This window comes from Emiliania huxleyi (assembly GCF_000372725.1).
Source record: "Emiliania huxleyi CCMP1516 chromosome Unknown EMIHUscaffold_14, whole genome shotgun sequence".
Classification (NCBI taxonomy): Eukaryota; Haptophyta; order Isochrysidales; family Noelaerhabdaceae; genus Emiliania; species Emiliania huxleyi.
Window position 1 is genome coordinate 91151 of NW_005201192.1, and position 25497 is coordinate 116647.

The following is a 25497-nucleotide window of genomic DNA, read 5'->3' on the forward strand; positions in this document are numbered from 1 at the left end:
TGGGCGTGGAGGGCGGAGGTGGGCGCTTTCGGAGCTCTCGGCTGAGGGGTGGCGGAAACAGTGGCGGCACTGGCGGCCGCACCGCCTGGTATGGGGCCTCAGAGTTGGCCCCTCGACCCAGCGGTCGCTCCAGCGGCGGGGGCGGGGGTGGTGTTGGTGGGGGCGGGCCTGATGGCGGTGCCGGCCGCCGCATCTCCTGGGGTGGGGCCTCGGGGGATGCCCCCTGCCCCTGCGGCCGTTCCAGCCGCGGTTCCACGCGTCGGCCGTCCACCCCGCTCGTGGGGGGGGGCCTAGCTCTCGTCTCCCCTCGGGGGGGGGGGGGGGGCAGGGCCCGGATTCGCCGACGGCCCCGCTTCTCCCCCCTCCCGCCCCGCATCAGGCCGTAAATTGCCCAGGAGTCGCGTCGCCTCCCCCCTCGCCCGGTCCTTCTCGATTCGGTCCCGCACCGCCCGGATATCAAAGGCCGAGTTGTGTTCAGACAGCGGGCCCGCCGATGCCACCCGCCTCTTCACACAGCAGGCGTACGCCTTCAGCGCCTGCCCCCCCGACTGTGTCGGCCCCGGTGCGATGTCGTTGACGAGGTAGTCCTCCCCTTCCCACCGGAAAACCTGTCCAAGGAGGTCCGTCGAGCCAACCAGTCGTTTAGCCAGGTGACGATTTTTAACCCTCCTACGCAGATACGACAAAATACGTCTGCTCATGGCGCCGAGCCCTGGTCTGGACACCAGATCGGCCCCCCCGCCCCTAACATTAGCCTCCCAGCCGCTCTGTCGGCCATAATGTTAGGGGCGGGGCGGCCAAAATCACGCAAACCCATCTGCGTAGGAGGGTTAATCCGCCAAGTTCAGAACATATATATAGACTGGAGTGGCGATGGGTGCGTTTCATACAGTGATCGGGCACTGCCGCCGATCGATGCTTGGCCGCCGTGAGTCAAGCCAGCCCCAAACTGCGGAGCTCCACTTGCACAGACCGCTCACAGCGGTCACGAGCTGGCCCGCTGGCCGCCTTAGCCCAGCCACAATCGCGGCACAGTCTCTGTGATGTGTCGACGTCGAGACAGTGCAGCCAGCGCAGCCAGAGCATGCCGGCATGGGCTGAGACGGACCAGCAACGCAGCGCTGAGCAATTCACGCGCACGGCACGGGTCGGGCACGACTCCTACAGTCGCCATGCCACCACACCGAACGGCTGGCAGCGACAGCCAATGCCAGTGCATGCTGAGGACGAGTGGCGGCGTGCAGCTGCTGACCAACAATTTATCGCCGCGACTCATCCGTAAAGCCGCCACGCGACCAACTCGTGCACAGGCGGCCATACTGAGCGCGATGGCGACACAGCTGGGTGCGAGATAGCGGCCTCCGACCCGTCTCGCGCATTATCTCGGCCTCGTCGAGCAGTACCAGTGACGCGTCCTGTGCCGGCGAGGATGATGAAGCGAGGTGCTCGCGCAGAGTGTGTGCTTCAACAGCGGCGCGAGACCACCGATTAGCTCGGCGATCGACGACACACACACGCACGACTCGTCTGCGAGTGATCTCGGCCGCGTTTCTGTCGTCGAGATGGCCGTATCGAGGCTGCCTATGCGAAGCAATCCGCCGTGATCTCGAGGTGAACAGCGTCTGCGAGCTTCGACGATCTCTCGCTAGCGGTGTCACTCAAACGCGTTTTTCTGTAGGTGAGCTGCTTGCTGCTGGCGCCAGCTGTGCGACACTCTCAGCCGAGCTCTGAGCCGCTCCTCGCCCCGTGTCGCAGGCCATTCGACGGCTCATGCGCTAGGTTCGCCCATGGCAGCGTGCGGCTTGCCGCGCGTCGCTGCCGTCTTGCTCGCGGCAGCATCTCAGCTCAGCCAGCTCTGTCGCGCCCGCTGCCGCCGCCCTCGGCCGACACGGTCGCGCCGGGTGTACCCGGTGGCCTCTCGCCGTCGCCAGCGCGCGCTGAACCGGAGCCGCCGACGAAACCGCCTATAGGTGTGCTACGCGCCGAGGCACCGTCGGGCCGGCCACCAGCCGTCGCCGCCACCACAATCGCTGCCCTCGGCTCTGCCGCCGTTTTGCGAGCTGCCTCGCAGACCGTTTGCGCGGCGTGTGAGTCACTCTCAGCCCTCGGCGCGACTAGTCAGCAGTAGCGAGTGTGTGCGTCGCTGCTAGAGCCGGCCGAGGCAGTCCCGAGGGCTCCTCGCAGCGACTCGAGCGGGTCCGAATTCACTCGGCGACCGGTAAAATAGCGACGGTGTCACTTTTCAAAGACGTACGTAACACGCGGACCGCCTCCCCCACCGTGCGATTGCCTTCAGTGGCCGCCAGACGTCCGGACCGCTCGCTTCTTGTGTGCAGCAGGGATTGCTGGCGAATGCCGCAAGTGGCTTTGGTGCTCGCGAGCACCCTCGCATACCCTTTCTTCGGCCTAGGGCCAAGCCTCCGGTCCCGTGCCGCCCACATGTTGCCCGACTTGGATGCCTGAGGCACGGCTGTGGCCGGTAGTGCACGAAAAACGAGAAAACAGGCATTTTCGATTTCGCCGACTTTGCCCATTAACCCTCCTACGCAGATACGACAAAATACGTCTGCTCATGGCGCCGAGCCCTGGTCTGGACACCAGATCGGCCCCCCCGCCCCTAACATTAGCCTCCCAGCCGCTCTGTCGGCCATAATGTTAGGGGCGGGGCGGCCAAAATCACGCAAACCCATCTGCGTAGGAGGGTTAAATGAGATTTTGGGCATTGGGTGGCGTCCGTGGAGAGCAGTACCTATAGAGCCGTACCACACCCGTCCCCCACACGGAGATCACTTAGCGTTTCTACGGTAAGTCTTAAGCGCCAGATGGCGCGGTGGCAGCTCTGTTCGGCTCCACTCGCTCCGCTCGGCTCCACTCGCTCCGCTCGGCTCCGCTCGGCTCCGCTCGGCTCGGCTCCGCTCGGCTCCGCTCGGCTCCGCTCGGCTCCACTACACTCTCGCCTCCACTCGTTCCACTCAGCTCAGCGCCCAGAGGGTGTGTGCATGACCTAGCTGAGGCCACAAGCCCAGCTCGTCAGACCTGGCGCTTAAGACTTAGGAATGCTAAGCGATCTCACGGCAGCCGGGATGGCGATGAGACGTGTTTGCCGACCACGCGGGCCACGAAGTGTCAGGTGCCCGGGGGGGGGGTGCTCGGAGATAGCCGCGCAGCGGCTATGTAGGCACCAAACTATTACGTTCCGCGCGCTGAACGAGCGTTTGTCGGACCCTCGCGCTTCTAGGCGCCCGAGTCCTGTTCTCGTCTGCCCCACCCTCCCTCCCTGGCAGACGATTGTGTTGTGTTTGTGTTGTGTGTGAGCGTCGGGCCTTATTTGTGGGCGCCGACGACGCTCGGGGTCGTCTGGCAACGGCACCGGGAGCTCGAGACGCAGCTCTCGGGGCCAGCCAACCCAGGAGTCGATTTTAGGACCAATCTCAATGACAATCTATATCAACATGAACGACGGGGACTCGGACGCGATGGGTAAGGACTCCCTGCCACCCGATGTACGTTAAGCCGGTTCAGTTCCAGAGACCTCCTCCGGGTCAGGAGCAAACGTTGCCGAATTCAGCCTCCCCGAGCGGTGCCACGAGAGCCTCCTTCCATGTGGGATTCGCTGCCTGGCACTCGGGTGTCTCGCACGAGGCCGTGGCGGAGTAGGTGGCAGCGTAGCCGTTCCCATTGGAGAGAGCAGACCAGCCCGCGTACTTGAACGAGTACGGCTTGACGTAGCCGTTGTCTGCGATGAGCTTGTTGATCGCTGCCTCGCCCTCAGCCACGTGGGCCTCATCGTTGATCCACGCGGCCAGCTCCTGCTTCATCTCCGCGACGGTGGTGCAGGTCGCGGCAGACGATGTCGGCGTTGAAGACATTGGAAGCGAACGTTCGTCAACAGCCGCGTCTTCGCAAAGGTCAAACTGTGCCTCGCCGAGCGGTGCGACGAGAGCCTCCTTCCATGTGGGATTCGCTGCCTGGCACTCGGGTGTCTCGCACGAGGCCGTGGCGGAGTAGGTGGCAGCGTAGCCGTTGTCATTGGAGAGAGCAGACCAGCCCGCGTACTTGAACGAGTACGGCTTGACGTAGCCGTTGTCTGCGATGAGCTTGTTGATCGCTGCCTCGCCCTCAGCCACGTGGGCCTCATCGTTGATCCACGCGGCCAGCTCCTGCTTCATCTCCGCGACGGTGGTGCAGGTCGCGGCAGACGATGTCGGCGTTGAAGACATTGGAAGCGAACGTTCGTCAACAGCCGCGTCTTCGCAAAGGTCAAACTGTGCCTCGCCGAGCGGTGCGACGAGAGCCTCCTTCCATGTGGGATTCGCTGCCTGGCACTCGGGTGTCTCGCACGAGGCCGTGGCGGAGTAGGTGGCAGCGTAGCCGTTGTCATTGGAGAGAGCAGACCAGCCCGCGTACTTGAACGCGTACGGCTTGACGTAGCCGTTGTCTGCGATGAGCTTGTTGATCGCTGCCTCGCCCTCAGCCGAATGGGCCTCATCGTTGACCCACGCGGCCAGCTCCTGCTTCATCTCAACGAAAGTGACGAGACCAGGCCCACACGGCGGGAGCGATGGAGCCGCCGAGGCGGCCGCTTTTTCGGCAGCCTTGGCTATATCTTCGGGCGGCATGTCCTCCTCGAGCGCCTTCGCCGCCGCAGCGGTCGCCGCCTCGGCCGCCTTAGCCGCCTCCTCCGGATCGAGGCCCTTGTTGACCGCGTCGGCGGCAGCCTTGGCCGCCGCCTCGACGACCTCGGGCGGCATGTCCTCCTCGAGCGCCTTCGCCGCCGCAGCGGACGCCGCCTCGGCCGCCTTGGCCGCCTCCTCCGGATCGACGCCCTTGCTGACCGCGTCGGCGGCAGCCTTGGCCGCCTCCTCGACGACCTCGGGCGGCATGTCGTCCTCGAGCGCCTTGGCCGCCGCAGCGGACGCCGCCTCGGCAACCTTGGCCGCCTCCTCCGGATCGACGCCCTTGCTGACTGCGTCGGCGGCAGCCTTGGCCGCCTCCTCGACGACCTCGGGCGGCATGTCGTCCTCGAGCGCCTTCGCCGCCGCAGCGGACGCCGCCTCGGCCACCTTGGCCGCCTCCTCCGGATCGACGCCCTTGCTGACTGCGTCGGCGGCAGCCTTGGCCGCCTCCTCGACGACCTCGGGCGGCATGTCGTCCTCGAGCGCCTTCGCCGCCGCAGCGGACGCCGCCTCGGCAACCTTGGCCGCCTCCTCCGGATCGACGCCCTTGCTGACCGCGTCGGCGGCAGCCTTGGCCGCCTCCTCGACGACCTCGGGCGACATGTCCTCCTCGAGCGCCTTCGCCGCCGCAGCGGACGCCGCCTCGGCAACCTTGGCCGCCTCCTCTGGCTCGGCGCCCTTGCTGACCGCGTCGGCGGCAGCCTTGGCCGCCTCCTCGACGACCTCGGGCGACATGTCCTCCTCGAGCGCCTTCGCCGCCGCAGCGGACGCCGCCTCGGCCACCTTGGCCGCCTCCTCCGGATCGACGCCCTTGCTGACCGCGTCGGCGGCAGCCTTGGCCGCCTCCTCGACGACCTCGGGCGGCATGTCGTCCTCGAGCGCCTTCGCCGCCGCAGCGGACGCCGCCTCGGCAACCTTGGCCGCCTCCTCTGGCTCGGCGCCCTTGCTGACCGCGTCGGCGGCAGCCTTGGCCGCCTCCTCGACGACCTCGGGCGGCATGTCGTCCTCGAGCGCCTTCGCCGCCGCAGCGGACGCCGCCTCGGCCACCTTGGCCGCCTCCTCCGGATCGACGCCCTTGCTGACTGCGTCGGCGGCAGCCTTGGCCGCCTCCTCGACGACCTCGGGCGGCATGTCCTCCTCGAGCGCCTTCGCCGCCGCAGCGGACGCCGCCTCGGCCACCTTGGCCGCCTCCTCCGGATCGACGCCCTTGCTGACTGCGTCGGCGGCAGCCTTGGCCGCCTCCTCGACGACCTCGGGCGGCATGTCGTCCTCGAGCGCCTTCGCCGCCGCAGTGGACGCCGCCTCGGCAACCTTGGCCGCCTTCTCCGGATCGACGCCCTTGCTGACTGCGTCTGCGGCAGCCTTGGCCGCCTCCTCGACGACCTCGGGCGGCATGTCGTCCTCGAGCGCCTTCGCCGCCGCAGCAGACGCCGCCTCGGCAACCTTGGCTGCCTCCTCCGGATCGACGCCCTTGCTGACTGCGTCGGCGGCAGCCTTGGCCGCCTCCTCGGCGACCTCGGGCGGCATGTCGTCCTCGAGCGCCTTCGCCGCTGCTGCGGACGCCGCCTCGGCCACCTTGGCTGCCTCCTCCGGCTCGAGGCCCTTGCTGACTGCGTCGGCGGCAGCCTTGGCCGCCTCCTCGACGACCTCGGGCGGCATGTCGTCCTCGAGCGCCTTCGCCGCCGCAGCGGACGCCGCCTCGGCCGCCTTGGCCGCCTCCTCCGGATCGACGCCCTTGCTGACTGCGTCGGCGGCAGCCTTGGCCGCCTCCTCGGCGACCTCGGGCGGCATGTCGTCCTCGAGCGCCTTCGCCGCCGCAGCGGACGCCGCCTCGGCCGCCTTGGCCGCCTCCTCCGGATCGACGCCCTTGCTGACTGCGTCGGCGGCAGCCTTGGCCGCCTCCTCGGCGACCTCGGGCGGCATGTCGTCCTCGAGCGCCTTCGCCGCCGCAGCGGACGCCGCCTCGGCAACCTTGGCCGCCTCCTCCGGATCGACGCCCTTGCTGACTGCGTCGGCGGCAGCCTTGGCCGCCTCCTCGACGACCTCGGGCGGCATGTCCTCCTCGAGCGCCTTAGCCGCCGCAGCAGACGCCGCCTCGGCCACCTTGGCTGCCTCCTCCGGATCGACGCCCTTGCTGACTGCGTCGGCGGCAGCCTTGGCCGCCTCCTCGACGACCTCGGGCGGCATGTCGTCCTCGAGCGCCTTCGCCGCCGCAGCGGACGCCGCCTCGGCAACCTTGGCCGCCTCCTCCGGATCGAGGCCCTTGCTGACTGCGTCGGCGGCAGCCTTGGCCGCCTCCTCGACGACCTCGGGCGGCATGTCCTCCTCGAGCGCCTTCGCCGCCGCAGCGGACGCCGCCTCGGCAACCTTGGCCGCCTCCTCCGGATCGAGGCCCTTGCTGACTGCGTCGGCGGCAGCCTTGGCCGCCTCCTCGACGACCTCGGGCGGCATGTCCTCCTCGAGCGCCTTCGCCGCCGCAGTGGACGCCGCCTCAGCCACCTTGGCCGCCTCCTCCGGATCGACGCCCTTGCTGACTGCGTCGGCGGCAGCCTTGGCAGCCTCCTCGACGACCTCGGGCGGCATGTCCTCCTCGAGCGCCTTCGCCGCCGCAGCGGACGCCGCCTCGGCCGCCTTGGCCGCCTCCTCCGGATCGAGGCCCTTGCTGACTGCGTCGGCGGCAGCCTTGGCCGCCTCCTCGGCGACCTCGGGCGGCATGTCCTCCTCAAGCGCCTTCGCCGCCGCAGCGGACGCCGCCACGGCCGCCTTGGCCGCCTCCTCCGGCTCGTGGCCCTCTTCGCAAAGGTCAAACTGTGCCTCGCCGAGCGGTGCGACGAGAGCCTCCTTCCATGTGGGATTCGCTGCCTGGCACTCGGGTGTCTCGCACGAGGCCGTGGCGGAGTAGGTGGCAGCGTAGCCGTTGTCATTGGAGAGAGCAGACCAGCCCGCGTACTTGAACGCGTACGGCTTGACGTAGCCGTTGTCTGCGATGAGCTTGTTGATCGCTGCCTCGCCCTCAGCCGAATGGGCCTCATCGTTGACCCACGCGGCCAGCTCCTGCTTCATCTCAACGAAAGTGACGAGACCAGGCCCACACGGCGGGAGCGATGGAGCCGCCGAGGCGGCCGCTTTTTCGGCAGCCTTGGCTATATCTTCGGGCGGCATGTCCTCCTCGAGCGCCTTCGCCGCCGCAGCGGTCGCCGCCTCGGCCGCCTTAGCCGCCTCCTCCGGATCGAGGCCCTTGTTGACCGCGTCGGCGGCAGCCTTGGCCGCCGCCTCGACGACCTCGGGCGGCATGTCCTCCTCGAGCGCCTTCGCCGCCGCAGCGGTCGCCGCCTCGGCCGCCTTGGCCGCCTCCTCCGGATCGACGCCCTTGTTGACCGCGTCGGCGGCAGCCTTGGCCGCCTCCTCGACGACCTCGGGCGGCATGTCGTCCTCGAGCGCCTTGGCCGCCGCAGCGGACGCCGCCTCGGCAACCTTGGCCGCCTCCTCCGGATCGACGCCCTTGCTGACTGCGTCGGCGGCAGCCTTGGCCGCCTCCTCGACGACCTCGGGCGGCATGTCGTCCTCGAGCGCCTTCGCCGCTGCTGCGGACGCCGCCTCGGCAATCTTGGCCGCCTCCTCCGGCTCGACGCCCTTGCTGACTGCGTCGGCGGCAGCCTTGGCCGCCTCCTCGGCGACCTCGGGCGGCATGTCGTCCTCGAGCGCCTTCGCCGCCGCAGCGGACGCCGCCTCGGCCACCTTGGCCGCCTCCTCCGGATCGACGCCCTTGCTGACTGCGTCGGCGGCAGCCTTGGCCGCCTCCTCGACGACCTCGGGCGGCATGTCCTCCTCGAGCGCCTTGGCCGCCGCAGCGGACGCCGCCTCGGCAACCTTGGCCGCCTCCTCCGGATCGACGCCCTTGCTGACTGCGTCGGCGGCAGCCTTGGCCGCCTCCTCGACGACCTCGGGCGGCATGTCCTCCTCGAGCGCCTTCGCCGCCGCAGCGGACGCCGCCTCGGCCACCTTGGCCGCCTCCTCCGGATCGACGCCCTTGCTGACCGCGTCGGCGGCAGCCTTGGCCGCCTCCTCGACGACCTCGGGCGACATGTCCTCCTCGAGCGCCTTCGCCGCCGCAGCGGACGCCGCCTCGGCAACCTTGGCCGCCTCCTCTGGCTCGGCGCCCTTGCTGACCGCGTCGGCGGCAGCCTTGGCCGCCTCCTCGACGACCTCGGGCGGCATGTCGTCCTCGAGCGCCTTCGCCGCCGCAGCGGACGCCGCCTCGGCCACCTTGGCCGCCTCCTCCGGCTCGAGGCCCTTGCTGACTGCGTCGGCGGCAGCCTTGGCCGCCTCCTCGACGACCTCGGGCGGCATGTCGTCCTCGAGCGCCTTCGCCGCCGCAGCGGACGCCGCCTCGGCCGCCTTGGCCGCCTCCTCCGGATCGACGCCCTTGCTGACTGCGTCGGCGGCAGCCTTGGCCGCCTCCTCGGCGACCTCGGGCGGCATGTCGTCCTCGAGCGCCTTCGCCGCCGCAGCGGACGCCGCCTCGGCAACCTTGGCCGCCTCCTCCGGATCGACGCCCTTGCTGACTGCGTCGGCGGCAGCCTTGGCCGCCTCCTCGACGACCTCGGGCGGCATGTCGTCCTCGAGCGCCTTCGCCGCCGCAGTGGACGCCGCCTCGGCAACCTTGGCCGCCTTCTCCGGATCGACGCCCTTGCTGACTGCGTCGGCGGCAGCCTTGGCCGCCTCCTCGACGACCTCGGGCGGCATGTCGTCCTCGAGCGCCTTCGCCGCCGCAGCAGACGCCGCCTCGGCAACCTTGGCTGCCTCCTCCGGATCGACGCCCTTGCTGACTGCGTCGGCGGCAGCCTTGGCCGCCTCCTCGGCGACCTTGGGCGGCATGTCGTCCTCGAGCGCCTTCGCCGCTGCAGCGGACGCCGCCTCGGCCACCTTGGCCGCCTCCTCCGGCTCGAGGCCCTTGCTGACCGCGTCGGCGGCAGCCTTGGCCGCCTCCTCGACGACCTCGGGCGGCATGTCCTCCTCGAGCGCCTTCGCCGCTGCTGCGGACGCCGCCTCGGCCGCCTTGGCCGCCTCCTCCGGATCGACGCCCTTGCTGACTGCGTCGGCGGCAGCCTTGGCCGCCTCCTCGGCGACCTCGGGCGGCATGTCCTCCTCGAGCGCCTTCGCCGCCGCAGCGGACGCCGCCTCGGCAACCTTGGCCGCCTCCTCCGGATCGACGCCCTTGCTGACTGCGTCGGCGGCAGCCTTGGCCGCCTCCTCGACGACCTCGGGCGGCATGTCGTCCTCGAGCGCCTTCGCCGCTGCTGCGGACGCCGCCTCGGCAATCTTGGCCGCCTCCTCCGGATCGACGCCCTTGCTGACTGCGTCGGCGGCAGCCTTGGCCGCCGCCTCGGCTGCCTCGGGCGGCATGTCGTCCTCGAGCGCCTTCGCCGCAGCAGTGGACGCCGCCTCGGCCGCCTTGGCCGCCTCCTCCGGCTCGACGCCCTTGCTGACTGCGTCGGCGGCAGCCTTGGCCGCCTCCTCGGCGACCTCGGGCGGCATGTCCTCCTCGAGCGCCTTCGCCGCCGCAGCGGACGCCGCCTCGGCAACCTTGGCCGCCTCCTCCGGATCGACGCCCTTGCTGACTGCGTCGGCGGCAGCCTTGGCCGCCTCCTCGGCGACCTCGGGCGGCATGTCCTCCTCGAGCGCCTTGGCCGCCGCTGCGGACGCCGCCTCGGCCGCCTTGGCCGCCTCCTCCGGCTTGAAGCCCTTGCTGACTGCGTCGGCGGCAGCCTTGGCCGCCGCCTCGGCTGCCTCGGGCGGCATGTCGTCCTCGAGCGCCTTCGCCGCCGCAGCAGACGCCGCCTCGGCCGCCTTGGCCGCCTCCTCCGGATCGACGCCCTTGCTGACTGCGTCGGCGGCAGCCTTGGCCGCCTCCTCGACGACCTCGGGCGGCATGTCGTCCTCGAGCGCCTTCGCCGCCGCAGTGGACGCCGCCTCGGCAACCTTGGCCGCCTCCTCCGGATCGACGCCCTTGCTGACTGCGTCGGCGGCAGCCTTGGCCGCCGCCTCGGCTGCCTCGGGCGGCATGTCCTCCTCGAGCGCCTTCGCCGCCGCAGCGGTCGCCGCCTCGGCCGCCTTAGCCGCCTCCTCCGGATCGAGGCCCTTGTTGACCGCGTCGGCGGCAGCCTTGGCCGCCGCCTCGACGACCTCGGGCGGCATGTCCTCCTCGAGCGCCTTGGCCGCCGCAGCGGACGCCGCCTCGGCAACCTTGGCCGCCTCCTCCGGATCGACGCCCTTGCTGACCGCGTCGGCGGCAGCCTTGGCCGCCTCCTCGACGACCTCGGGCGGCATGTCGTCCTCGAGCGCCTTCGCCGCCGCAGCGGACGCCGCCTCGGCAACCTTGGCCGCCTCCTCCGGCTCGACGCCCTTGCTGACTGCGTCGGCGGCAGCCTTGGCCGCCTCCTCGACGACCTCGGGCGGCATGTCCTCCTCGAGCGCCTTGGCCGCCGCAGCAGACGCCGCCTCGGCCACCTTGGCTGCCTCCTCCGGATCGACGCCCTTGCTGACTGCGTCGGCGGCAGCCTTGGCCGCCTCCTCGACGACCTCGGGCGGCATGTCCTCCTCGAGCGCCTTCGCCGCCGCAGCGGACGCCGCCTCGGCCACCTTGGCCGCCTCCTCCGGATCGACGCCCTTGCTGACTGCGTCGGCGGCAGCCTTGGCCGCCTCCTCGACGACCTCGGGCGGCATGTCCTCCTCGAGTGCCTTAGCCGCCGCAGCAGACGCCGCCTCGGCCACCTTGGCCGCCTCCTCTGGATCGACGCCCTTGCTGACCGCGTCGGCGGCAGCCTTGGCCGCCTCCTCGACGACCTCGGGCGGCATGTCGTCCTCGAGCGCCTTCGCCGCTGCTGCGGACGCCGCCTCGGCCACCTTGGCCGCCTCCTCCGGCTCGAGGCCCTTGCTGACCGCGTCGGCGGCAGCCTTGGCCGCCTCCTCGACGACCTCGGGCGGCATGTCCTCCTCGAGCGCCTTCGCCGCTGCTGCGGACGCCGCCTCGGCCGCCTTGGCCGCCTCCTCCGGATCGACGCCCTTGCTGACTGCGTCGGCGGCAGCCTTGGCCGCCTCCTCGGCGACCTCGGGCGGCATGTCCTCCTCGAGCGCCTTCGCCGCCGCAGCGGACGCCGCCTCGGCAACCTTGGCCGCCTCCTCCGGATCGACGCCCTTGCTGACTGCGTCGGCGGCAGCCTTGGCCGCCTCCTCGGCGACCTCGGGCGGCATGTCCTCCTCGAGCGCCTTGGCCGCCGCTGCGGACGCCGCCTCGGCCGCCTTGGCCGCCTCCTCCGGCTTGAAGCCCTTGCTGACTGCGTCGGCGGCAGCCTTGGCCGCCGCCTCGGCTGCCTCGGGCGGCATGTCGTCCTCGAGCGCCTTCGCCGCCGCAGCAGACGCCGCCTCGGCCGCCTTGGCCGCCTCCTCCGGATCGACGCCCTTGCTGACTGCGTCGGCGGCAGCCTTGGCCGCCGCCTCGGCTGCCTCGGGCGGCATGTCGTCCTCGAGCGCCTTCGCCGCCGCAGCAGACGCCGCCTCGGCCGCCTTGGCCGCCTCCTCCGGATCGACGCCCTTGCTGACTGCGTCGGCGGCAGCCTTGGCCGCCGCCTCGGCTGCCTCGGGCGGCATGTCCTCCTCGAGCGCCTTCGCCGCCGCAGCAGACGCCGCCTCGGCCACCTTGGCCGCCTCCTCCGGCTCGACGCCCTTACTGACTGCGTCGGCGGCAGCCTTGGCCGCCTCCTCGACGACCTCGGGCGGCATGTCGTCCTCGAGCGCCTTGGCCGCCGCTGCGGACGCCGCCTCGGCCGCCTTGGCCGCCTCCTCCGGCTTGAAGCCCTTGCTGACTGCGTCGGCGGCAGCCTTGGCCGCCGCCTCGGCTGCCTCGGGCGGCATGTCGTCCTCGAGCGCCTTCGCCGCCGCAGCAGACGCCGCCTCGGCCGCCTTGGCCGCCTCCTCCGGATCGAGGCCTTTGCTGACCGCGTCGGCGGCAGCCTTGGCCGCCGCCTCGGCGACCTCGGGCGGCATGTCGTCCTCGAGCGCCTTCGCCGCCGCAGCAGACGCCGCCTCGGCAACCTTGGCCGCCTCCTCCGGCTCGACGCCCTTGCTGACTGCGTCGGCGGCAGCCTTGGCCGCCTCCTCGGCGACCTCGGGCGGCATGTCGTCCTCGAGCGCCTTCGCCGCCGCAGTGGACGCCGCCTCGGCCGCCTTGGCCGCCTCCTCCGGCTTGAAGCCCTTGCTGACTGCGTCGGCGGCAGCCTTGGCCGCATCCTCGACGACCTCGGGCGGCATGTCGTCCTCGAGCGCCTTCGCCGCAGCAGCCGACGCTGCCTTGGCCGATTGGGCTGACGTATCCTTGTGTTTGCTCGGGCTTCCCTTGTCTCCTCCTCCGCCTCCCCACCATCCCCAAAGGCCGCTGATATCCGGCATTTTGAAGCCTGGTTCCCCACCTGAGCTTCGCGGTGCCGCTGCTGGCTTAGGGGGTGCTGACCAACCTCGACCAGCGACGGTAGGACCCGTACTTTTCGTTTGGCCTTTGTCCTTTGGCTTGCTATCGTTGCCTCTGCTTCCTTTGCCTCCGCCTCCCCCTCCCCACCATCCCCAAAGGCCGCTGACGTCTGGCATTTTGAAGCCCGGTTCCCCACTTGAGCTTCGCGGCGCCGGCAGGGAAGGAGCTGGTGCTGGCCAACCTCGACCAGCGACGTTAGGAATCGAACTTTTCTTTTGGCCTCCACCGTCGCTAGGACCGGCCGGACCACTGCCGCCCGCTTCTCCTCCGCCACCGCCGTTTCGGCCTGCGCCTCCCCACCATCCCCAAAGGCTGCTGATGTCCGGCATCTTGATGCCTTCACCTTGCGGGCTTCTCGGTGTGAGCTGAGGTGATGACCACCCACGACCCGCAACCTGAGGATGCGACCCCCCCTTCCCGCTCCCTTTCCCCTCCTCGCCAAAGAGTAGGTCGCGAGAAGTGGCGGGTGAAGACGGTTTAGGCTCGGTGTACGCGACGGCACCAGCGCAAAGCCCAACCACGCCTAGTACGCCGAGCACCAGCGGCAGCTTGCTGCCCGTCGACGCCGCTCCACCTGCACCGGCAGGGCCATCGTAAGCTTCGAGACATCTGGGCTCCTGTCAAGCGTCTAGCATAGTAGCAGATCAGATACACGTTTCACCTGCGGCCGGCGGCGCAGAGCTGCTGGCGATCTGATACCAGGCGTCCGAGGTGGCGCTGCCTCCGGCGGCGCCGCCAGCTGCGCCCCCGGCGGCGCCCCCCCCCCTGGGAACGAGTTCGGCATTGTGCTTGCCGTCGCCTGCCTCCGTGTCCATCGTATGCGTTCAGGCGGCGTCGGCCATCCCCCGAATACTCGAGTTGAAAGCGCGCCCTACGAGGGATTGAATCCGCAATTGGAAATTCAGGGGTGTCTGCGGGTACGGGTGGCCCCGCGTGCGTACGTACTTTTAGCGTACGGGGAGAAAAGGGAGAGGGGGTTGTGTTCTCTAGGCCCCTAAGGGCCCTACGCGCGGCGTGAGAGCTCGGAAGCGAGCTTTGCGCGGCGATCGAGGAAGGATGGCGCGGTTCACCCCCTCTCCGACCTCCGCACGGACTTGTGGGAACCGCCCGAGGCGAGCTCCAAAGTCGCCGCGCTCTGCACATGGCAGCATTTCTGCATGGCACTCCCAGCACCTTCTGCGGCGCCGTGTCACCCATTCCACATGGCTGCAGAAACAGTAATACACCCTCCCAATGACCCAACCCGCAACACAAGGGTGCTCGCCTCCAGCACCCAGATGGAGTGCAGCCTCGGCGAGCCAGACACGACCCTCTCGCCCCTCCCGCCACGCGCGAGCCTCTGCAGCAATGCGCGCAACTTAGCGTCTCATGGCCCGTGGCCGCAGGTTGCTGCTGCTGTGCGCCGACTGCGCGCTCTCTGCCGGCCGCCAGCGTGGGCCATGCATCCTACTACCTCAGGAACGCAGTGCCGAGCACCCGAGGCGGCGAGCTGCATGTGAGGGGCGGCTGTGGCCACAGCAGGTTTCAATAGACGGACCTCAAAGCTTGCCGTCGGCGTGCTGTCGTGGCGATAGCACAAGACCGCTGCAGAGGAGCCGAGTGCAGTGGCCAGAGGCTACCTGGGTCACCAAGTGGTAGCCCTTGCCCATTCTGAGCAGGGCTGTGCTTTGGTGGGGTTGTGCTTGAGCGTGTGTGAAGTGGGAGTGCGTGCCGGCGGTGTCTGTGGGTGAATCAGGCGTGTGTGAGGCTTCAGATCCGTGGTATGAGCCAGAGCGAGCTTCATCGCCCAAAATAAGGACGGTTTGGGACAGCTCAGACTTGATACTGATGGGCCTTGGCCAGGAGAGCGGCAGGGAAGGCGAGGTGGTGAGCTGGGAAGCCGCTTCGTCGGCACCTGGACGTGTCGCGATGTGAAGTGCCAAGCTGCCAACAAGTACTACTTGCGGCTATTGCTCCAAACTTCGGGAGAGAAGGCCTACATATTATGACTGCATCCATGCGCCTGGTGTATGAGGGCTGTGGATCAGGACATATCATGGTCGGTGGCGCCGGTAATGCGCTCCGGAAAGCCCTCACAATTGGCTCGGAGATGGGGTCCACCGGGGACAATCTCGGAGCCCTCTCCGTGGCATCACGAGCCGGTGTGAGCTTAAAGACCCGAGATAAGTGCGGTCTGGGACAGCTCAGGCTTGCTACTGATGGGCCTGGGCCATGAGAGCGACAGAGAAGGCGAGGTGGTGAGCTGAGAGCAGGAAATAGCGCTTCGTGGCACTTGCTTCGCGACATCGCGACAAGGTCACACGCGGACTCTCCAGCCTCGAGTCTATCGAGCTCCCCTCGCGCAAGGACCACATTTCTGACTCCCACTCCGATCATTTGCCTACAGGTCATGTTGTTGCTCAGGTCCACTCTCTCTTCGAACACTCGCTCGTGCCTCTACGGATGATGCCGGCGCTGGGGTCCCCTTCGGATGCATCGTGACATCTGACAACTGGCTTTCCACTGGTTCGTCCTCCTCGGAAGTAAAAAAGAAAGAAAGAAAACAGACACGCCAAACGAGGGATGGGAAGTAAAAAGAAAGAAAACAGGCAACCCAAGGGAGGGATGGGAGGACGGTACGCCGCCACCACACAGGGATTTTAGGGGAGAAGTGTGGTGTTAGCCGTCGCCCACCCTCGGGCGTCTACCACTTCCTATCTCTCTCCGCAGTTTATCACCAATTCTTGCAGCGACCTTCATGCCACCTCGCATTCTTCTCACTCTCGTCGGATGGGAAGTAGGTTTGAGTTCATAGCGTGCCGAAATTCTTTTTCAGAGGTGTAATGAAGAGCCATCAGGCTCCTCTCCTCGAGAGAAGGCGATACAAAGAGCGGGAGAAAAAAGCCGCGGGACGTTTACCTACACTAAGCGAGTACCCGGGTACCTGAGGGGAAAGCCAATTGTCCATGAGTCCATGAGTGCACGTCATCAACAAAGCCAATCGCTCAGCCTGACGCGACCGGTGTAATGAAGAGGGGCCATCACGCCATCAGGCTCCTCCTCCTCCTCTCCTCCTCCTCTCCATCGTCCAGCCTGACGCTCGGACGCGTCAGGGCGCTGCGTGCTCTCGGCGAGCGGTCGATCCAATTTGCACGCGACGGCCACTACGACCGCGCAGAGGCGCTACAACGGAGGGTTCTGAATGGGATGCAAAAGCACGGGCACCCAGACATCGCAACCGCCCTGAACAATCTCGCCGACACCTGTTACCTTCAGGGCGCCCTCGAGGAGGCGGAGAGACTGCAGCGCGAGCTGTGGAGTTTTCAGCGCGAGCGCTTGGGTGACGGGCATCCTCAGACGCTCAAGGTGATGGGCATCCTCCTTCCCGTCACACTGACGGCTCAGGGCCGCTTCGCCGAAGCCATGGGCTTGTGCTCCGAGGCGGGGTCGCAGATGGACGAGCACCTAGGAGAAATGCACCCACACACCATCGCGGCTGCGGCGCTGCGCGAGGTCTTGGCGGCGCATGTACAGGGCACCTTTGAGGCCGCCCCCCGCCACCCATGACCTGCCCTGCCCGCTCTGGCTGAACCTGCCTCTGGCGCGTAGGCTCTGTACTCGGCACCGCCGCCGATCTGAAGAGCCTCGAGTGTTTACTGCATGTTTGCTTTGGCGGCAGGGCAGCTCGTTCACCTTCTATTGCATGGCGAGCGGCATCGGTGTGTCAGTAGATGGTGCCCGGTGCCGGCTGCAATGTCTTAGGACGCCGGCCAAAGAAAAAGGTACGGCGGTTCCCCGGCGGGATCAGAGGCAGACCGTGCACTGTACTCTGATTACCCTCTTCCGCATATACGCGTTGGTCGGTGGTCCCTTTAATTCCCCCCCGGGCAGGTGTATGTTATTTTTGCTTGGGGCGGCACTCATGACGGGGTAGGTAGGGTAGGGTCTGGGCCCTCCCGTCGGGTTTTTCCCTCTCTCACGCTGGAATTTTCAGAAAAAGAATTTTTCCGCCCAAATCACGATGTCAACCCTCCCCAAGTCGTTGATCTGGGGTGCTTGTAGGGCTTGAGAGTGGCCTGCCATGTCACAGGAAGGACTGTGGTTGCAGGATAGTACCACCAACCATCACTTTAGTTGGTATAGTACCCCACCTTCACCCACGCCGTGATTTCTTTTTTAGTTTCCCATAAGTAAGGTAGGTAGGTAGGTAGGTAGGTAGGGGCAGGGCAGGGGCCGGTCAGTTTTTTGCAGAATTTCATCATGAGTGCCGCCCAAGCAAAAATAACATACACCTGCCCCGGGGAGAATAGTCGGAACGATCGGCATCGGGGTGTCTTTTGACTTGTGCGTGTGTTGTGAGATTGCCAAATTGCAAATCTGAAATCAAAACATAACAATAAAAAAGATCAAAGTCAAACTCTGAGACGAAGTCTGAGGGAGATAGAGCCGTGTATCTAATATCTTCTCATACTGAGAGTGCCATGGAGAGTGCCCATGTCGCGCATATGTGCCCGTCCACATGCTCCACAAGCAAATGCACATGTAGTTAAATAAATAAGGAGAGGAAATTCATGCCGAGAGGTAGAATACGTCGCGGACAGAGCGACGCAGCGGCGTCCATCAACACGCACCCAGACCGTCGACCGCCGCCCCCCGGCCCCCTTAGGCCTCACATCTCCGCGCTGGGCAGGTGGTTGCCGGGCAGCGTGTTGCCGAGCGAAGCGCGGCTGCGGCGCGCGGTGACGCCGGTGCGGTTGCGCCAGAAGAGCTCCGCCTCGCTCGCCGGCCGGTCGCTGGTGAGCTTGCGGTAGTAGTCGCACAGCACGCGGACGGTCTTCTCGACGCTCGGGTGGCCGCTCGCCTGCGTGCTGGGGAGCGGGTCACCTCTACCGCGAAGTCGGGAGCAGGGAGGGAGGCGGAGGCTCGCCGCGTGCACGGCGGTGAGCCACTGCAGCTGGAAGTCAAAGACGGCGAGCTGCTTCTCCTTCTTCGGGATGAAGCCCGCGCGCGTGCCGCTGTGGCAGTGCAGGCAGCGGATCACCTGAGGGCGGGCAGCGGTCTCAGCGAGGTCAAGGGCTTGGCGATCGATCCGCCGGCGGTAGCGCCTTGAAGATGAGCTTCTTCACGAGCGGCGCCTCCGAGTTGGCCACGTACACCAGGTGCCGCAGCACCTCGCCCGCATCAGAGAAGAGGTACGCAGACGCCATCTCGTCCAGCCAGTCAAAGTGGTCAAAGTAGAGCGGCCAGCTGTGCTCCACCAGCGCGCCGTAGCAGCCCGCGCACGCCGGCGGGTGCGGCCACCGCTTGAGCTCCTCCTTGATCGTCATCGCGTTGGAGCCGCCAGGCCGCATCAGGTTCCGCTGCGCGAGCGGCGCAGCCTTCGCCGGCAGGGCTCCGCCTGCCCTCCCTGCCGACGCTTCCTTCCTGCGGCAGGCATGCCCTGCAGGCTCCTTTGCCGGCTCGTCACAACCGTGCGCCGCCGCCGCCTCCTCGCGCGCCTTGCGAGCCGCGAGAAGCGCCTTCGACTTCTCTCGCACAGGGTCCGGGATGCCCTCCGCCTCCATTCGCTCGGCGCGGGCGACCCGCTCCTGCACCTTGGCCTTGGCCTTGGCCCACTCGCGCGCCTCCCAATCACGCACAACGCTCTTGTTCTGCTCGCGGAGGATGTGCACGAGCTGGCGATATCCAGTCTTTGGATCGAGCGATGTCGCGGCTTCGGAGGCGGACGCTTTTGGTGTCGACGGTGGCGAGGACGGCAGAGAGGATGGCGGCGCTGACGGTGAGACACGGCGACGGCGACGGCGTTCGCTGATGAAAAGGGCGAGAACCACGGCGCTCGTAGCGGAGACGAGCACCAGCGATCGGCCCATGTACATAACCGGCTTCAGTTGCCCGGGCGGGAAGAGGTTTGGTGATCTGTGATCTGTAAGGTCCGCCCGCAGGCGCATTTTGTTGTATACCGAGGCGGTGCCCGGTGCCGAACCTGTCGGACCTTAAGACAGCATTGTAGATCCCTGGGCGAGGGTGGTGGCGGTTTGGTATCTAGATACAGGCGATACAGGCACCCCAGTCACACTGTTCGGTCCATGAATTCTTTTTAGGTGAACTGTGCCGGAGCATCCTCCACCCGTGCCCAGTGTTGTCGATCCACGCCCCCCTGGCCGCCCCTTGGCTCCTCCACGTTCATCTCCGATGCCAGTGTGCAGCGACTGCAGTGTCCAAGTGAGCAGTGTTGTGCTTGCTGCTGTGTGTTTGTGCTGTACTCGAGTATCTCCGAGATAGTATCTGTGTCGTTGCACCCTTGTGTGCAGTGTGGGCACTTGCACTACGAACATTATTTTGCGTTCCGTGGCACGTTTTTCTGAATAGCAGGGAGGGAGATCATCATAATCTCGTGTGTTGGTGCGATCGCGGCTCTTCGCGCATCGCAGCTGTTGTCGCTCTACTTTGTGTACACCTGTGTACTCACAGAGAAGGTGGTACATTTTAGAGAGACAGAGTAGTAATCGCGAGCGCATCGATTATACAATCCACACAAGCACAACGTCACGAGCGAAAAAAAGCGCGGCATCAGGATTCAGGGCCGTCCCCGCTCCCGGAGGGTCCCGCTTGCCGCTTCTCCCCCTCTCTGACTCCCCTAGTGACTCCCTTCCAACGAGTCCATCGCACTTCGCACGACGCGCCACGAGTACGACTGGAGTCTGGGCCGACCAGCCGCCTCAAGGGTTGCCGTCGCGGAGCCCCCAGCCAACGCGTAGTGTGCGAAGTACTCGCCCTTCTTCCGCTTGAACGTCACCTGCATCCTGCAGAGCGCCCGGAACGCGCCCTCGGTCTGCGCGCCGCCCAGCTCGTTGTCCATGTCGATCCGCAAGTCGCTCATCCGAAGCGGCGGTACCTCGTGCCTGCCGCATCGCGCGTCAGGGCTCGGGGTGAGGAGTGAGGCCGAGACGCCTCCGGCGGCATCGATCCGCGTCCTACGCGTCGCTTCACGCCCCCTCCCCTCGCCTCCCGGGCGCCTTCCACCTCACCCGTGTCCCTCATCGCAACAGGCGCCCGCCCCGCTGGCCCTCGGGCGCCCTCCAACCCACCGTGCCTACGGGTGCCGCTGGCGGTGGGTGCGCACCAGTGACTGGTAGTGTTCGCGAGGTCGTCCGCGTCGTTCATCGTCATCCCGGGCCGGCAGCCGGTCTGCCTCGCGAGGCACACGTACGCGCTCATGCTGAAGGCCACGTTCACCTCGAAGGGCTCGGAGAGGTGCGCGTCCTGCAGCAGGTACTCCCCCGCCTGGAACAGGTGCTGCTTCGTGCACGGGCGGGTCGTCCCCGCGCGCAGCTCCGCTTCCACCTGCCGGGTCGCGTCCGCGCTCGCCTTCGCGCTCGCCGCCTGCTGCTGCTCCACGCCCTCGCCTCGCGCGACGCTCGCCTGCGCCGCCGCCTGTCCCGCTCCCCTCCCAGCCTTCTCTGCAACCTGTCGCATCCCGCCGCCGCCGCCGTCGAAGATCCCCATCACGCGCCGCGTCACCCAGTGCCAGTACTGCCTCGCGTCGGCCGGCATCGCGGGCCACAGCTCGCGCCAGACGTGGTTCTTCATGTGCTGCAGTGCGACGTACACCGTGTTCGAGCCCCGGCCGCTGCGCACCGTCGCCTCCGCCTGTCCCGCCGACTGCTCCTCGGCCAGGTGCCACTTACACGCCCTCGACTCGACGATCCGCGTCGTGGCCAGCCACTCGCCGAACTGCACCGTCCACCGCATGGTCGGGTGAAGGCCGCGGGAAGTGCGCTGCATCGGCACCGACAGGCTGTCCTCCGCCAGCTCTGCGAGGTACTCCCTCAGCAGGCGGCGCACCCACACGAGATGACGCGACAGCGTGGCGCTGTGTCGCGACAGCATCGGTGCGTCGTCGGGCCGCCTGGCCTCGCGCTGCTCGGCCTCGTCCCGCGTGCGAAGCAGCTCCATGGCGGCGCTGCGCCGCACCCTCCTCCGCCCCGGCCAGTTGAGGTCAGGGGCGGAGCCCGCCTGGCCGGTCGTCTCGGCGGAGCCCGCCTCGCCGGTCGTCTCGCTCGCCCCGCCGGCCGTCTCCCCCCGGGCGTTGTCCCACCTCATTAGTCTGGAGGCCGCCAAGCTCGCGCCGTCGCGGAGTGCCGCGTCGCCAGCGCCAGCGCGGGCGTGGTCTACCTCTGGCCCCGTGTCCGCCACCCTGCGCCACTGCTCGTCGTCGAGCACGTGCCAGTACCGGTCGCCCTCGAAGTTGGTGTACTGGACGCGGTGCACGAGCCGGCCGTCGGTGTCCTCCGTCCGCTCCATGATGGTCCCCGGCCACCACCTCTCCTCCCCCGAATCCTCCGCGAAGATCTCGACTCGCGTGCCCGTCTCGAGGATCACCTGACCCGCCTGCCTTGCTGCCTCATCCACCATGAGCCGCTTCCGGCGCGACTTGACCGGCTCCGGCGCCTTCGGCAGCAGGTAGTTGGGCCCGCTCTCCTCCACCGCCGCGAGCACGACGGACGCGCTCAGGTGCTCCACCGCCCCCTCCTCGTCCGGCGGCGGCTCGAACGCCCTCATTCCCGCCTCGCGCTCGCTCCTCTCGCGGGCCGATCGCTCGTGGTGGGCGTTACGCCGGTCGACGCCGTCCCCGCGGTGCTCCGCGGTCGCCGCCTGCGGCATCGTCGCCGCCCAGGCGTCGCTAGCAGGGGCGTTCCGATGTGCTCCGATGTGTTACGACTCGCTCTCCAGCCCCTCCGCAGCTGTCACGCTTTTGGTCGAAGGTATACCCCCCCCCGACCCCCCCCCCCCCCGGACGCGTCCACCCTCCGTCCAACATTCGCGTCCCCTCTTTTACATACATAAACGCACAACCCCGGGCCCGAAATCGCGGTATCTGCACGCAGCGCGGCATGAATGGCGCCAGCTCAACCGGCCGTCCGACCCGTGCTTTTGCTCCCACGGCAGTCTCCTTTCCCCTGAGATCAGCCTGAGATAAGTTTTCTTTTGTAAAATTCTCTGTTAGTGCCATTTGATTGTAAAATTCTCTAATACCTGTGTTAGTGCCAGTGCGCGCCAGTCCCGTGCCCAGTAAAAGAAAGAAAGAAAGAAAACAGACAACCCAAGGGAGGGATGGGAGGACGGCACGCCGCCACCACACAGGGATTTTAAGTGCCCAGTGTTGTGCGAGGGAGTATTGGTAAAATTCTCTTTTAGAAAAATGGCTGCTGTGACACATGGCGACCTCGACTCGTCTGGCGTATGCGTCGTGCGCAGTTCGGGCGCGGAGATGGTCGACGCGTGCCGTGCGTGCCACGCGGGGGTCATCGAGAGCCTGGACCGCATGCTGTCGCTGCCTGGAACGCTCGGCGCACCTTCGGATCGCCACTTCCTGCCGTTCGCAACCTGCCGCGGCGACGGCGGTGCCCCACCGCCGACTCATCAGCGCGACTTCTTGTTGCCCTTCTCGCCTTGGGTGGAGGAGGTGCTTCAGATCGCACTGCGAGGCACCGAGGCGGGAGCAATCCTCGTGCAGGCGCTTGGGCGGGATGCGGAGCTCGATGGGCTGCAGGCCATCACCAGTGAGCCGGGCACAGCCGCGCAGGATCTGCACAGCGACGCGGCGTGGGGAACGCCGCGGACTGTCACTATCTTTCTTGCGCTGCATGACATTCTCGACGAGACGATGGGGCCCACGCGGTTTGTGCCGGAAACCCATGAGCCCCGCTGCTTCCCGGGGCGGCGCTGGATGCCGCCGCCAAGGGTGGGTGGCGATCTGGGAGAGCGACGCACAGCGTGGTTTGCGCTGCGCACTGGCGACGCGGTCCTCATGGATTCGCTCACGTGGCACGGCGCAGGCGCAAACCGAGGCGAGCAGAGGCGCACGCTGCTCGCTGCATCATTCGTCAATAGGAGTAGCGAGGGCCGGCTGCCAGCCCAGCGCCCGCCAGGACTGAGGCTCGGAGATTTCGCGTTGTGATCTAGATCACCAGAGCGTAGAGGTAGAGCCGCGGCGCGCGGGGTTTGCGTGTCGGTGTGTGTATATAACAAAAAAGCCGTGTGATGTAACGGCTAACGCCGTAACGCCCTAACTAACGGGGTAACGCGTAACGGGAGCGATAGGATTGATAAATCAAACAAATAAATAAATAAAACGGACTCTCTCTAGGAGATGGGTAAAAAGGAACAGGTCCCCACCCGTGCGATCTCTGTACTTTGTGTGCAGGGTGTTCTCGTTGTGGGTGTGGTCGGCGACTAGCCGGGGCGGTCGTCCTCACGATGCCGCTCGAGCACGATGGGGGACTAGCACTAGCCGTCTTCCACATGGTCCCTCGGGTCCCTGCTGCTCCTAATCTCTTCCACTCTTCGTACATCCTCCTGCTGATCTCCGCAAAGTCCTGCCCTCCTTCCCTCGTCTCGCCCTGCCCACGCTACAGAAAGGTGCACCTTGTACCGGGACACAGTGGTAGGCGCGCCGTACGGCGCGCAGCGCCCACGGCCACGCCCGCTACCTAGGAGCTAGGTGTGTGAGTGAGTGCTATACCTTCAGCGCACCTTATACCGAGGTACCCTCCACATGTCCACACCGGCACCTGGGGTACTCTCGAGACGTTCACACCGGCGGTGCGCGCGAATAAGGTGTGCACCGCCCGTCGCGCGAAACGCAACAACACAGCTCTCATGGCGCCAAAGAAGCCCTCCTCTACGCAGAACGCGACGCTCCAGTCCATGGGCATGGACGTAATCAAGCAGTACCCGGGCCCGCTGTCCCTGACAGTCTCGAGGGCCGTCAAGCTAACTGTCAAGACCGGGCATGGACGTCCCGGGCAAGCACTTCCCGCAGCTCACCGGCGCGCGGGGCAGAACGCGTCGTACACGGGCACGGCCGTCGAGTTCACGGAGCGGCACACGTTCACACGGCACGGCAAGGCCTGGGGCGCCGCGCACACTGGGCCCGGCATCCGCTTCATCTGCGATTCGGACGCCATCGACGACCCCGACCACAAGGGCTTCTGGACGCCGCTGTGGCTCTGGAACCGCTTGCGCCACGAGACGTACAAGGACAACCGCGAGAGCGAGATTCAGTACCTCGACAAGATGTCGGAGACGGCCGACGCGCCGGCGCCCGGCGACGCAAAGCCCACCAAGAAGCCACCGGAGGTCAAGAACTACTTCACCATGCGGCTGGGCAGATCGTCAAGGTGCACAACAAACTGGAAGTATCTGTGCTTGCGGCCCACCGAGGAGGCGATCATCGCGCGCTACATGCTGAAGCACGGCAACGTCTCCGCCCCCTCGGCTGCACCGCCCTCCACCTCGCCGGACCCATCGAGCTCCGATGCTGCCGCTTCGACTGCGCCATCCTCGCGGGCTCGGCCGGCCCGTCGACCTCCGGCCACGCCGCCGACCCACCCTCCGCCGACCCGCTCGGTGGCGTCGGTATGTCGCTGCTCCAGCGCGCCGGTGTTCTCCAGAACACGCCATACGCTGCATGAGTGAGTCGCGTGTCGGGCGGGGCCGTCGGGAGGGGGCGAGCGTGTGTCCGGCGAGGCGCCCACATACCTCACCCGTACCTTTACCGAGGTAGCGCGCGGTGTCCTATACCTCCACCTTAGGTAAGTGGCCCATGTCTGTACCTTACTGTACCGCTACCTAAGTGTGCCGGCCAGCGCCCACACCGGCACCGGGGGTAGGGTCAGAGGGACTGCACTCAAGGTGTTGTCTGTTGAGGTGCTCGAGGGGTTCCGTAACCCGTACCATATGCGGAATCGACCCTATCCAGTGCTCAAGTGCTCAAGGTGAGCACCTTCTGTAGTGTGGCGCCCTGCGCGTCTGCCCCAACTCTCCCCCGTCGTCTGCCCTGCGTCGTCTAGCGACTGGTCCTCCATAGTCGGTCGAGGTCGCCGCCCTCCTCGTGCCTCTTCCCAACGTTCCCTCGGCGGCCGATGCCGTCTGCTCAGTGCTCAATATTTACCGGTATGAGACTGGTATTTGGTGATATTTTGATTAGTTTTGGAGTGGTGTGGTATAGTGGTATGCGAAAGTGGTATGCGGGGTTTTCGATTAGTTGTAGCGGCTGTGTGTGTGGTCCCGGGGGCGAAAGCGGCATGCAAAAGTGCAGGTATTACCCGGTATACCCGGTTTTTCCAGGTATACCCGCAAAATACCGGGTATTTGCCGATTTTGCCGATTTTGCCACCAAAAAGGCACTCCCACTCGCTTTGATTTCCGTGAGGCAAGTGGTATCCGATACCACTACGGCTCTAGTTCAGGCCTAGGGTTTGATTAGCCAAAAACTCCCATACCGGTTACCGCGGTAAATATTGAGCCACT

General features: G+C 66.9%; 4 protein-coding genes across 4 annotated transcripts; 2 read left to right on the top strand and 2 right to left on the bottom strand.

The window, feature by feature from the left end:
- Positions 1-3542: 3542 nt before the first annotated feature.
- Positions 3543-14018, bottom strand: EMIHUDRAFT_98364 (hypothetical protein; the record flags this gene model as incomplete). The annotated part of the gene is made up of 3 exons (XM_005787695.1): positions 3543-13144; positions 13706-13777; positions 13865-14018. The coding sequence occupies 3 exons, from the start codon at positions 14016-14018 to the stop codon at positions 3543-3545; spliced, it is 9828 nt and encodes a 3275-aa protein (XP_005787752.1).
- A 2371-nt stretch (positions 14019-16389) lies between these two features.
- Positions 16390-16821, top strand: EMIHUDRAFT_201345 (hypothetical protein; the record flags this gene model as incomplete). Its single annotated transcript, XM_005787696.1, has 2 exons — positions 16390-16710; positions 16792-16821. 2 exons carry the CDS (start codon positions 16390-16392, stop codon positions 16819-16821), a joined length of 351 nt encoding a protein of 116 aa, XP_005787753.1.
- A 1030-nt stretch (positions 16822-17851) lies between these two features.
- EMIHUDRAFT_98366 (hypothetical protein) lies at positions 17852-21846 on the bottom strand (the record flags this gene model as incomplete). Its single annotated transcript, XM_005787697.1, has 4 exons — positions 17852-18223; positions 18354-19174; positions 19852-20084; positions 20306-21846. The coding sequence occupies 4 exons, from the start codon at positions 21844-21846 to the stop codon at positions 17852-17854; spliced, it is 2967 nt and encodes a 988-aa protein (XP_005787754.1).
- A 615-nt stretch (positions 21847-22461) lies between these two features.
- EMIHUDRAFT_351980 (hypothetical protein) lies at positions 22462-23230 on the top strand. Its single transcript, XM_005787698.1, has one exon. The coding sequence runs from the start codon at positions 22508-22510 to the stop codon at positions 23141-23143; it is 636 nt and encodes a 211-aa protein (XP_005787755.1). The 5' UTR covers positions 22462-22507; the 3' UTR covers positions 23144-23230.
- Positions 23231-25497: the final 2267 nt, after the last annotated feature.

Excerpts from the sequence above, each read along its gene's own strand:
- EMIHUDRAFT_351980 (XM_005787698.1), top strand. The coding sequence starts at position 22,508 with ATGCTGTCGCTGCCTGGAACGCTCGGCGCACCTTCGGATCGCCACTTC.